Genomic DNA, 12,676 nt, shown 5'->3' with positions numbered 1-12,676 from the left:
AAATACACAGAGCCTTATATTAAATTGAGACTGTTTGACTGATCATTCAGTCTTCTTACTGGTTATCAATTAATCAATTTCTATTAAACTATATATTGTCATAAAGTTGTGTCTTACCTATAATCCAGAATGTTACTCTTTAAGCAGCATGGCATTTCCTGTCAACTTCTCTTTGCTTCTACCCAAAATTCTAGGAGCTCAACCTATATATCCTGCCCAGCTACTGGCCAATGTGTTTTATTCATCAATCAAAAAAAACACATATACCAAGAACATCCCCCATTATGGCACCTTCTGTCTAAATAAAAAGAAAGGCTTTAACTTTAACATAGTAAAATTATATATAACAAAACAGTTATCTAGCAAGATACTACAGCTACAATATTTAGTTCATTAACAGTTGACAAAATTCAAAGAAAATATTCTAACTCCTTTCTTTGGAAGTCTAAACTTTTATGTGTAACATCTTTTATCATAACTGAGGAAATCCATAACTAGAGGTATCTGTCTTTAACTCCATCAAAGGCCTTATAAACTCTAGAATTAACAGAGACATCTCGCTGCCTGAACAGTCACCCAAAATTTCTCTGTAATATTGAGCATCCACCTTCAGCCCATAGGACATAGTGCTGTCTAACAGACTTCTTAGTGAAACAGGAAATTTTAAATTGTCTGCCTGCATTGGCGGTTTGTCACTCATTTTTTTTCTGTGTTGTAGAATGTCAGGGAGATTATTCCAAGAAGCAGAAACCCTGCAGGAATATCCCATCTTATTTTGGCAAATTTATCAATAACTTTCCTGTGGGTCATTTATGTCCAGTTTATACAGCAAACAGTGAAACACTCCAGGCAAGAGCTATTTTTGCCATGCTGAATATCTAGCTCACTTGGTAGAGCATGAGACTCTTAATATCAGGGTTGTGGCTTCCAGCACCAACTTGGGTGCCATTTTGTAGTTGGTGTAGCTTTCCCATCTGGTCTCTCTGCCCTTAGTCTCAAATAACACACCAAAGCTTACATTATTTTTGTTTCTGTTTTTTTGTTTTGTATTTGGTTTTGCTTTTTGAGACAGGGGTTCTCTGTGTATCTTTGGAGCCTATCCTGGCACTTGCTCTGTAGTCCAGGCTGCTCTCAAACACACAGAGATCTGCCTATCTCTGCCTCCTGAGTGCTGGGATTAAAGGCATGTTCCACAATGCCCAGCAGAAGCTTATATTAAATACAGATTGTTTTGCCAATTGCACTGGCTTCCTACTGATGGGCTCTCTCTTAATTATTAACCCATTTCTATTAAACTATATATTACCATAAGGCTGTGGCTTACCGTTAATCCAGCACATTACCCCTTCAGCAGCATGGCATCTCCTTGTCAGCTTCTTTCTGCCTCTACCCAGTATTCTCCTCCTCTGGTAGCCTTGACAGTATATCCTGTCTGGCTAGTGGCCAATCAGTGTTTTATTCATCAACCAAAAGAAAAACATATATACAGAAGACAATTTTCCATCAGAAAAATGTGAATATCCCTCTCTGAGCAGCTATAGCTGACAATTCAGTTGTTAACATTTATCATAATGTCTAGGGTTTTATTCTTTGAATCATTCATTCATTTTTCAAACAATGTATAACAAAATAAAATATACAAAAATAAACAAAAATTATCACATCAGAGTTGGACAAGACAAACCCACTCTAGTAAAAATGTCCAAGAGAAGGCATAAGAATTGGAGATCCACTCGATCACACACTCAGCAATCCCAGTAAAACACTAAACTGGAACCCATAATACATACTGCAAAGATCTGATGTAGACTCATGCAGGCCCTGCCCATAACGCTTCAGTCTCTGTGATTTCACAAGAGCTTTGTTCCTCTTCAATTAGAGGGCCTTGTTTTCTTGGTGTCCTCTATCCCCTCAGGCTCTTACACAATTCTCCACTTCTTTTTTATGAGCTTCCCTGACCCCCTAATGCATGTAAACATCCCCTTTAGTGATGGCAGATATCCTTCTGTATTCTGTGAATATGTGTTTCTCTTATTGGTAGATTAATAAATGCTTATTGGCTAGTAACCCAACTAGGAGAATGATAGGAAGACAAGAACAGAGAGTGAAGAGAGAGATAGATGCCATATAGCTGCCATGAAATCAAGCATTCTCTGGTAAGCCAAGACAAGTTGGAGATATACAGATTAATAGAAATGAGTTAGTAATTAAGAGAGAGCTAGCCACTAAGAAGCCTGAGTGATAGTTCAAACAGTTTATAATTGATATAATAATCTGTGTGTTAATGTCAGACTGAAGGGTGGTGGAATTAGAATAGACAGAAACTCCATCTACACCTTAGTGTGAAATGTTCCAAAGTCTCTCACTCTCTGTGCAATATCTGGTTGTTGGTCACTGTTTTTGGTTGCATCTGCTGCAGGAGGAAGTTTCTCTGACAATGGCTGAACAAGGCATTGATTCTTGAGTATATCAAAATATCATTAGGAGTTATTTGATTAATATGTATTTTTCAGACCACCATTACTTCTTTTTCCAGTATGTCCCTGGGGAAAAATAATCAAAATAAATTTAAATTAAAATTTTTGAATAGTGTATAACATAATTAAAAATAAATCCTCTCTCTCTCTGTGTCTGTGTGTGTGTGTGTCGTGTGTGTGTGTGTAATCTCAACCTGTTGCTACAGGACAAAACAATAATTATACTGTACTACATACCACTGTTACCTTGGGTCAGAATTCATGGAAAAACTCTCCACAATACTACAAGTGAAGCCATAGGTGATAACCTGAAAATGGTTCATTCAGGCAATAAACTAACACAGGGTGGTATAATATCCCACCTGACTGAAGAACTTGTAGTTATAGAGGTCACCCCACTAGATGTGGAACTGAAAAGCTGGGAATATTCCCGGCACGAGACTCTCACCCAAAAATCGAGACTGAGCCACTGGATGCAAAAGCAAGAGGGTTTTTATTAATCACACAGGCGCCTGCGGATGCTTCAGCGATTCAGGAGGCTGAGCATACCGGGCTGGATTTAGTACTGCTTATATAGAAGCGGCTTTATTTGCATATTAAGTCCTGCGGACCTTGCAAGAGCTGCTCTCAATCAGGTCCGGCAGGCTTGACATGGAAATTGAGGTAGAATTGAGAGCACCGCCGATAGGGTACTCGTCTTGGTGACGTCACAGGTTTTGAATTTCGCGCACTTAGAAGGGCACGGTTTACATTCAAATTTCGCGCCAAAGGGCGCGGTTTACCTGAGTATGGCGGGGGTCTTTCATTCCCCCATTTTTTTTAAGTAAAATCCTTTACTTAACTGTTGTGAGGGTTCTCTGTCTCCTGTTGCTTTAGAACCTGATATTGATGAGTTAGGACTAAGGTCTGCATGACTGACAGTCTTTCCTTGATAAACTGAACCAGCCGGTTAAGGATACAGGGACCAAATGTCAGAATAATCACCAGTATAACTAAAGGTCCCATAAGAGTTGAAAGTAAGGTAACATACCAGGGTGATCTGTTATACCATCCTTCAAACCAGCCTTGTTGTGAACTAAATTCTCTTTCTCAAAGGGCCAGGCGCTCTCTTAGTTTAGCCATGGTCTCTCTAACTATCCCTGTCTGGTCTGCATAAAAGCAACATTCTTCTTTAAGGGCCGCATATAATCCACCCTCCTTTAATAAGAGTAAGTCTAATCCCCGTCTATTTTGTAAAACAACTTCAGATAGAGAGGTCAGGGATCTTTCGAGGGCAGTGATTGACTTTTCAACTGCTTTTAGGTCTGAATGCATGGCGTCATGCAAGGCTTGGAATTTCCCTGTCTGTATTATGGCATGAGTTCCAGTGCCTATCCCTGCCGCAATCCCTTCGACTCCCAGAAGGATTGCGAGGGTCATAGTTACTGGCTCCCTCCTCTGCCTCTTAGGGGTGTCTTCGAAGAACTCATAAACGGTTTCTGAGCTATGATAGGTGATCCTGGGCCACAGCTGGATCAACACACAGAACTCTGAGGTTTGGTTCCACACTTGGGCCGATATACAGGGGGTGAGACCTGTGTTACAGGCCCAGTACGTACCATTTGGGGCAACCAGATAATAGTTCCCTGCTGACAGAGTTTGGATGGTCCGATTACAGAGTGGCTGGTGCGACCTAGGAACCTGACCTAGACATGTCCCTTGCCCAGAAACGTCAGGTAAAGTTAGCTTGTGATGAGGCAGTACCAAACACGATTCCGGGGCTCTAGTATAATTAGAGAAATTTCCTGAAACAGCAATTCCCTCATAGTAGGGGGTCCTACGCTGAGGCATAGCCAACAGTCTCTAGCTCGAGCAGGGTCTGAGGAGTTAAGGGCCTGGTGGGCTCCTTTTACTAAGTTAATAAGCCTATCCCCTGTCCCCAGGAAGTCTTCCTGGGGCCGGTTATTCTGGGACTGGCTAGGGGGCAAGGTTGGTGTGGTTATTTTAATTTTAACTGAGTTACCCACTGGCAGGGGGATTGGTATGAAACCGGAGGAGGATGCCGGCCTCTGCTCCGCCAGGACTTGGTTGGGAACGATTGGTTGGGAGGCCTGCTGTACTCTAAGTTGTATTTTAAAGTTAACCCCCCGATCTTCTCCTTCTATGTACCAGCGGAGCCCCCAAGTATATCCCCTGCTCCATTCTGGAGCCTTTTTACCACTCGGTGTAAAGGTGATGTTAAGGGGAAGGCAGAGTCCTCCAGAACAGCTGGAACAATGTCCCTTTCCCCAGCCCTTTAATATGGTGACCTTGTCCCAGGAAGATGAGGGGTTCCAGTATGCACCTCCGGTGGTCTCACAGCCCCAGGCGGCGCAAAAGTAAGAGTCATAGCTTCCTCATTTACGGGACGTGTGGAAGTCCCTCCCATCCTTTGGGCACACGTAAAAGTCTTGGTGACCCAGTTTACACCGTTTCTCGATGGTGGCACAACCTATTGGGGTCTGGACTCCCCGGACACCATAGCCATGCACGCTTCTATTGCCAGGGTTTGATCTTAGTTTTTCTGGCAATGTATCTGCCTCATAGTCAGGTATGTCCCAATAGTCTGACCCTGCCACCAGTTGGCAGAAGTCTGGGTTGAGTGAGGGCCACCAGGTTCCCATGGCATGGTTCCCTGACTGAGACCACAAGACATTTCCTGTTGGGGAGACTATCTGCCAGGTTAATTGTTTTAGGGTATGGGGGCTCGTCGACAGGGTGGTGGGGGTAGTCAAAAGGGCAAACAAGACAACTAATTGTGAATAAGTCTTATCTTTAGGGGGTTTTGAGAGAGTTGGAGTCTCCATGCCTGGGCAGGGGACGTGGAAGCGTTTGGGTGGGCAGCCTTCACGTGAGATGCGTGGATCCAGGCGGCGATACCGTCAACTTTCAATGCTGTAGGCGTTGTCAGGAGTACCGTATATGGTCCCTTCCAGCGAGGCTCGAGGTTTTTGGTTTGGTGTCTCCGGACCCAGACTGAGTCTCCGATTTGGAACTGGTGAGGCACTGTTTGCGTATCAGTGGTGTCCTGGTAGGCGGCTGCTAAGGGCTTCCAAACTTCCTTCTGCACGATCTGCAGGGCCTGCAGGTGTGCTTGGAGAGAGGGGGAATTAGCATAGTCTGAAATATCAGAATCAAAGAAAGTGATGGCGGGCGGTGGAGCCCCATATAGAATTTCAAAAGGGGTAAGGCCGTGAGGGCCTGGGGTGTTCCTGGCTCGATACAGAGCCAGGGGTAGGAGTTGCACCCAATCCTTTGAGCCAGTTGCTAGCGTTAATTTAGATAAGACCTCCTTAATTGTTCTATTCATACGTTCTACCTGACCTGAGCTCTGGGGTCTATATGCACAGTGTAATTTCCAATCAATCTCCAGTACCTTGGCCACCTGCTGACTCACCTGGGAGACAAAGGCCAGCCCATTGTCTGACCCTATTACCTGAGGCATCCCATATCGGGGAAAGATTTCTTCTAATAGCTTCTTGGTGACCACTTTTGCAGTTTCATGTTTGGTGGGGTAGGCCTCTACCCATCCAGAGAAGGTGTCTATAAAAACTAAGAGATATTTGTAACCATACATGCCAGGTTTAACTTCAGTAAAGTCTATTTCCCACTGGACTCCAGGTCGGTGTCCCTGGAGACGGACCCTGGGAGCAGTCTTGGCCCGTCCTGCGTTGACTTGAGCGCAAGCCGTACAAGTTTCTGTGACCTTTTGTAGGGCCTTTTCTCTATTGAGGAAAAGTTTTCCTGTCTCCGCTCGGTCCACCAGGACTTGCATTTTTCGGGCACTTAAATGAGTTAGTTTGTGGAGGTTATTAATTAGGTCCATTGTAGGTTTAGTTGGCACAATGGTTTTTCCTTGGTGCACCCATCTGTCCCGTTCTGGATCATAGTCCGCTCCTAGTTTCTGTATCAAATCTAAGTCCTCAGTAGTATATTCCCAGTTTACCAGCTGGGTCCGTCCTGGTTCAGTTAGGATTGTGACGGTGAGGACCTGGGGACCCAGAGCGGCCTGTTTAGCAGTCTCATCTGCTAGACGATTGCCTTTTGCCTCTGCACTGTCTCCTTTTTGGTGCCCTGGGCAGTGCATGATGCTCAATTTCTTGGGGAGGAATAAGACCTTGAGCAGGGCCAAGATCTCAGTTTTATTTTTAATCTCCTTGCCCTCCGAGGTTAGGAGTCCCCTCCTTCGGTGGATTTCCCCATGTATGTGGGCAGTGGCGAAGGCATACCGGCTATCGGTATATACGTTGAGTCTCTTACCTTCTGCCAGCTGGAGCGCCTGAGTTAGAGCGATGAGCTCCGCCCGCTGTGCTGAGGTTCCTCCCGGAAGGGCGCTGGCCCAGACTACCTGGTTTTCGGTGGTCACTGCTGCTCCTGCTCGTCGTTCTCCATTCAGCAAGTAGCTACTGCCATCCGTGTACCACGTGTGGTCCGCGTCTTTTAATGGCTGGTCGGACAGGTCAACTCTGGTCCCATGTGCTTCCGCGAGGATCTGCAGGCAGTCGTGGGATGTAGGGCTCTCTGGCAGTGGCAGCAAAGTTGCAGGGCTAAGGGCGACTGCTGGGCCGAAGCGAATCTGATCAGCATCCAGGAGCAAGGATTGGTAATGGGTCATGCCGGCGTTGTATAGCCAACCATCAGGAGGCTGGCGGACGATAGACTCAACCGCATGCGGTGCCAGTACAGTTAATGGCTGTCCCAGAGTTAGCTTTGTTGCGTCCTTGACGAGGATTGCAATGGCCGCAACCATTCTCAAGCAAGGGGGCCATCCGGAGGCTACTGGGTCCAATTTCTTGGACAAGTAGGCAATAGGTCGTTTCCATGGCCCAAACCTCTGGGTCAAGACCCCCTTTGCAAAGCCTTGCTTCTCGTCCACGAATAGGTTGAAAGGTTTGGTTAGGTCAGGCAAGCCCAAGGCTGGAGAGGAGAGTAGGGCCCATTTGATGTTACTAAAGGCCTGTTGTTGTGTCTCTGTCCATTTAAAGGGAGCCCCTTGTTTGGTTAGGGGATACAGAGGAGCTGCCATTTCAGCGAATCCGGGGATCCACAACCTGCAGAACCCAGCGGTGCCCAAGAATTCTCTCAGCTGCCGGTGTCCCTGGGGAACTGGGATCTGGGATATAGTTTCCTTGCGTGCGGCCGTTAGCCAACGCTGTCCTTCTTTTAATTTGTACCCCAGATAAGTCACTTCCGTCTGGCAAATTTGGGCCTTTTTGGCAGAGGCTCTGTACCCAAGATGCCCGAGGGTTTGTAGTAGGGCCCCGATACCTTTAAGGCAGTCCCGTTCGGTTGGAGCTGCCAGCAGGAGATCATCCACATACTGGAGTAGAATCAGGGATGGGTGTTGGACCCGGAAGTCTGCAAGGTCCTGATGTAAGGCTTCATCGAAGAGAGTGGGGCTGTTCTTGAATCCCTGGGGGAGCCGCGTCCAGGTCAATTGTCCTGAAATTCCTAGTTCTGGGTCCCTCCATTCAAAAGCAAACATTGGCTGGCTCTTAGGGCTCAACCGGAGACAAAAGAAGGCGTCCTTTAGGTCTAACACCGTATACCACGGATGAGTGGGTGGTAGGGTACTCAAAAGGTTATATGGGTTGGGCACCGTGGGGTGTATATCCTCCACCCTCTTATTAACTTCCCTAAGGTCCTGTACCAGTCGGTAGTCACCCGTGCCAGGCTTTTTGACAGGTAGAAGTGGAGTGTTCCATGGCGACCGACAGGGAGTTAAGATCCCCTGGTCCAAGAGTCTTTTGATGTGAGGCTTAATTCCTTGGTAGGCCTCATTAGGCATGGGATACTGTTTAATCAAGATGGGTGTAGCTGTTGCTTTTAACTCAATGACAATGGGAGGTTGTTGCTTAGCTAAACCCATGCCCCCGGTTTTGGCCCAGGCCAAGGGGAAATCTTCTAGCCAAGAGTCTATCTCGGGTTTCACTGTAGGTTCCCCCTCAAATAATCTGCATTCATCTTCCATTTTGAGAGTTAATACTTGGAGAGGGGCTCCATTTGGGCCTGACACTGTGGCCTCATTCCCCTCGAAATGGATCTGTGCTCTGAGTTTCGTCAGTAGGTCTCGTCCCAGTAGTGGGTATGGACAGTCGGGGACGTGGAGGAAAGAATGAGAAACCTTACCGGTAGCCAGATGCACCTTCCTTTCCGTAGTCCAATGGTAGTACCTTCCACCGGTGGCCCCTTGCATCCAGGCTGTCCGTCCGCTGAGTTGGCCCGGGGAGGTGGTGAGGACTGAGTGCTGAGCTCCGGTGTCAACTAGTAGGAAGGTGACTGGTTGGCCCCCGACTCTGAGAGTTAGCCTAGGCGTGGGGGGGGGCTCCCGCCCTTGGCTCCCCTAGTCTTCATCTAAAGCCAGAAGGGACGTTTCTGGCCGCGGACCTTTCGGTTTTCGGGGTCGCTTTGAGCATTCTCTCACCCAGTGGCCTCGCTCCTTGCAATAGACACACTGGTCCCGTTCCACCCTGGGTCTCCTCTGGTCTCCCTGCCTATCTTGCCTATTGCTGCTCTGTACTAAAGTGGCCAAGAGGCGGCTTAGCTCCTTACTTCGTTTACAGTCCCTAGCTGTCTCCTTCTCTTCAGTTTCTCTGCGTATACAGTCCTCCCTATCCTCTATAGTCTGCCTCTTATTATAGATACGTTCTGCTTCCTTTAGTAGATCCTGGATGGTGTAGCCCTGTAGTCCATCCAGTCTCTGTAACTTATTCCTAATGTCAGGCGCCAACTGCCATATAAATGCCATGGCCACGCCGGTAGCCTGTCCCGGTTCGTCTGGGTCATAGGGAGTGTACATGCGGTAAGCTTCCTTGAGCCTCTCTAGAAAGGCGGCAGGAGGCTCCTCGGAACCCTGACTTACTTGCTTTACCTGTGCCAAATTGACAGGACACTTACCAGCCCCTCGGAGACCCGCTATGAGCAACTGGCGATAAAGGCGTAGGTGTCCCCTACCTGCATCTGTGGTAAAATCCCAGTTGGGTCTGGTCAAGGGGAAGGCGGCATGGATCTCGTTCGGTAGCTGAGTCGGCTGCCCGTTCTCCCCTGGCACATTCTTCCTTGCTTCTAGAAAAACCCTCTGTTTCTCCTCTGAGGTCAGCAGGGTTTGCAACAGCTGTTGACAGTCGTCCCAAGTAGGTTGATGGGTAATTAATATAGATTCTATTAGATTAGTCAAGGCGACAGGATCCTTGGAGAAAGGAGGGTTGTGCTGTTTCCAGTTGTATAGGTCAGAGGCAGAGAATGGCCAGTATTGCAGTTGGCCGTTCCCTCCTTGTCGTAAGGGGAATGCCTGGGAGGTAATCTCTGAGGGCGGTGGGTCTCTCCGCCCCTGGAGACGGCCTGCAACTGGGGAGTTAGGAGGTGAATAGGTGGCGCCCCTCTGGTCTCCCACCGGGGGCGTCTGTTGAGCTCCTATCGGGGCTGGCTGCAACGGAGGCGGTTTATAGGGAGGGGGGTCATCAGAGAGCAAATCCATTAGGGGGGAATTAGGATCGGGGAAAGACGGGTTTGGGAGATTGTTCCCGTGTGATGGTAGGGTACAGCGATGAGAAATAAGAGGGAGCTGGGGGAGCGGAAGGAGGAGGTGCCTTAGGAGTGGGGAGGGAAGGAGAGGGTTCTGAAGGGGCAAGGGGAAAAGGAGTGGGTTCCGGGAGGCCAGGTGGAGGAGGAGCGGGTTCCGGAGGGGCGGGGGAGAATGAGCCAGTTGCGGAGGGGCGGGGGGGAGGGGAGGAAGAGCGTGTTTCTGAGGGACAGGGGAAGGGGCGGGTTTCAAAGGGACGGGGTGGGGGGTTGGGGGGTTAGGGTTAGGGTTAGGGGGGAGGAAGAGCGGGTTTCGGAGAGACAAAGGGGGCCACCCACGGAGGTGGGTCATAAGCCAAGTTTTCCCAGGTTACGATGCAGGCGACCTGGTCTGGGTGCCCATGGGGTCCTTGGTAAAAAAATTTTTCAAAATAGTATCAAGGTTAAAGGTGCTGTCCCTCGGACGAACCCACGTTAAAAGTGGGCCATTCCGAGGAGCAAAAGGTCCGCCACTTCTTTTTCTTTACTTCGACCGCCCGGCTGCGGGCACGTTCTCGAACCTCAGACCAGTGTCCTAGAGTTAGGCTTAAGGGGGTGGTTAGGGTCTGTCCCATGATGACTTTAAACGCAAACAAAAGACAGACAGACACAATACAAAAACAACAAGACAGCCGGCAATCAGACGTTCTGCACGGTACCGAAAACAAAAGTTCAGATGGATTCTCAAGAACCAGAGGCCCTTGATTCTCCAATAGAGGGGCATATGACCCCTGGAACGTCTTCCAGGGTGGCAGGGGAGAAGTCCCGAGCTTGTCAGCTCCTTCTCAAGCCGCCCAGATACCAAGTGACCCGGATCCGAGTCGCATGGACAACAGACAGACACATTTACCAACAGGAAACACTTATGCTGGCCAGTTTACCTCCCGGTGGGCTTCTGGTCGAGTTGGGCAGGGGTCTTCAATCTCAGGGGGACCTCCAATGAAAACCTGGGAATATTCCCGGCAGGAGACCCTCGCCCAAAAATCGAGACTGAGCCACTGGATGCAAAAGCAAGAGGGTTTTTATTAATCAAACAGGCGCCTGCGGATGCTTCAGCGATTCAGGAGGCTGAGCATACCGGGCTGGATTTAGTACTGCTTATATAGAAGCGGCTTTATTTGCATATTAAGTCCTGCGGACCTTGCAAGAGCTGCTCTCAATCAGGTCTGGCAGGCTTGACATGCAAATTGAGGTAGAATTGAGAGCACCACCGATAGGGTACTCGTCTTGGTGACGTCACAGGTTTTGAATTTCGCGCACTTAGAAGGGCACGGTTTACATTCAAATTTTGCGCCAAAGGGCGAGGTTTACCTGAGTATGGCGGGGGTCTTTCAGAACTAAGGAGGAACTCTTAACAGCTATAGGGTATTGTGGAACCATTTACAGCTCAGGCCTACAAAATCCCTTAGTTAATCGATGGTTCTTCCTCCCTGATGAGTAATGTGGTTGTCAAACAACTTCTTTCTCCAGTTGCTTGTCTGATGTAAAGCTTTAGCTTGGTCCAAGGCAGAACCTGTGTAGTCAGGAATAGCCATCCACAGCTGGTCTATGAACTGCTTAATTGATGGTAGGTCTGTGGGTGTGTCCTACACACATTCACGATAAGTATTTGCTTACACCCATAGGCCCACTATGGTGTGTTCATCATGAATCCTGGATAAGTGGTTTGAGCCTCACACAGTAGGTCACATGCATGCTGCAATACTGTTGTCAGGCTCCCAAAGTAAATGCATAATTAAAGCTGACATTCAGCCACAAGACCACCACAGTACCTGCTGCATTAAAAGCATGATACTCCTACATTGCATGTACCATGAGTGCTTGGAAACATGTCAGCCTCCCACAGTACATGCACACTGAGTATTGGGTCAGAAACACTATTTCAAAACTAATTTATTTCACAGCAGTCACAGGATATTGAAACATGAAAAGTAAAAACTATTACTTGAATGTAAAATAGCTTCAAATATGCCTATCTATTTACAAAGTACTATGATTTTATCAAGAAGTAAAAAATATTTATGTTAGCTAGATTAAGAGAAAATCATGATTGAGAAACTTAGTCTTGCTCTGTGAGTGAGACTAACTGTAGAAAATATGCCCACAAACTAGGGAAAACACAAAGCACATGGTATTGAGTAGTATGGCAACAGAGAAAATTCAAGGACTTAGTGGCCTCAAAACTGGAATTGTTTACTCAATACAGACCAATGGGAATAGGTGAATAATGCTTCCCTCATGCCTCTACCTGCATAGTGAAAGTGCTTGCAGTTGGCTGGTTTTTCCTCTTCCCTGTTCAGGAGTTATATTTGTACAGCTTTGAAATATGTTCATGTCTCTGAGCATATATTTGGTGTGTGCATGCCCAAATTGTTGTAATCCAAGCAAACCTGGCCCTGCCTCTGACCCACCTGCAAAAGGCAGGTGTGTGTAACCTGGATCTTTAAAAGACTCCACCCACTTCCATTCTCTGTTAGTCATTGTTCTTCTGAAGGTGAAGACAGGTCTTTTCTTGTGTCCTTCTCTTCTGTCCTCTCTCTGTCTCTGTGTCTCTTTACCTCACTCCCATCAATAAAACTTTCACTGTGAGTCACATATACAGGTTTCTGTTCTCCACCCAC

General features: G+C 47.5%; 1 protein-coding gene across 1 annotated transcript; it reads right to left on the bottom strand.

Moving 5' to 3' along the window:
* Nucleotides 1-5,247: 5,247 nt before the first annotated feature.
* LOC121138623 lies at nt 5,248-10,630 on the bottom strand. Its single transcript, XM_040741290.1, is given in 2 exon segments — nt 5,248-9,921; nt 10,325-10,630. Coding segments are annotated over 2 exon segments (4,980 nt in total).
* Nucleotides 10,631-12,676: the final 2,046 nt, after the last annotated feature.

The sequence above is a fragment of the Mesocricetus auratus genome, unplaced genomic scaffold, assembly GCF_017639785.1.
Source record: "Mesocricetus auratus isolate SY011 unplaced genomic scaffold, BCM_Maur_2.0 contig_3587_pilon_obj, whole genome shotgun sequence".
Classification (NCBI taxonomy): Eukaryota; Metazoa; Chordata; class Mammalia; order Rodentia; family Cricetidae; genus Mesocricetus; species Mesocricetus auratus.
Note: the sequence above shows the minus strand (reverse complement) of the source record. Positions and strands in the feature narration are given on the sequence as shown.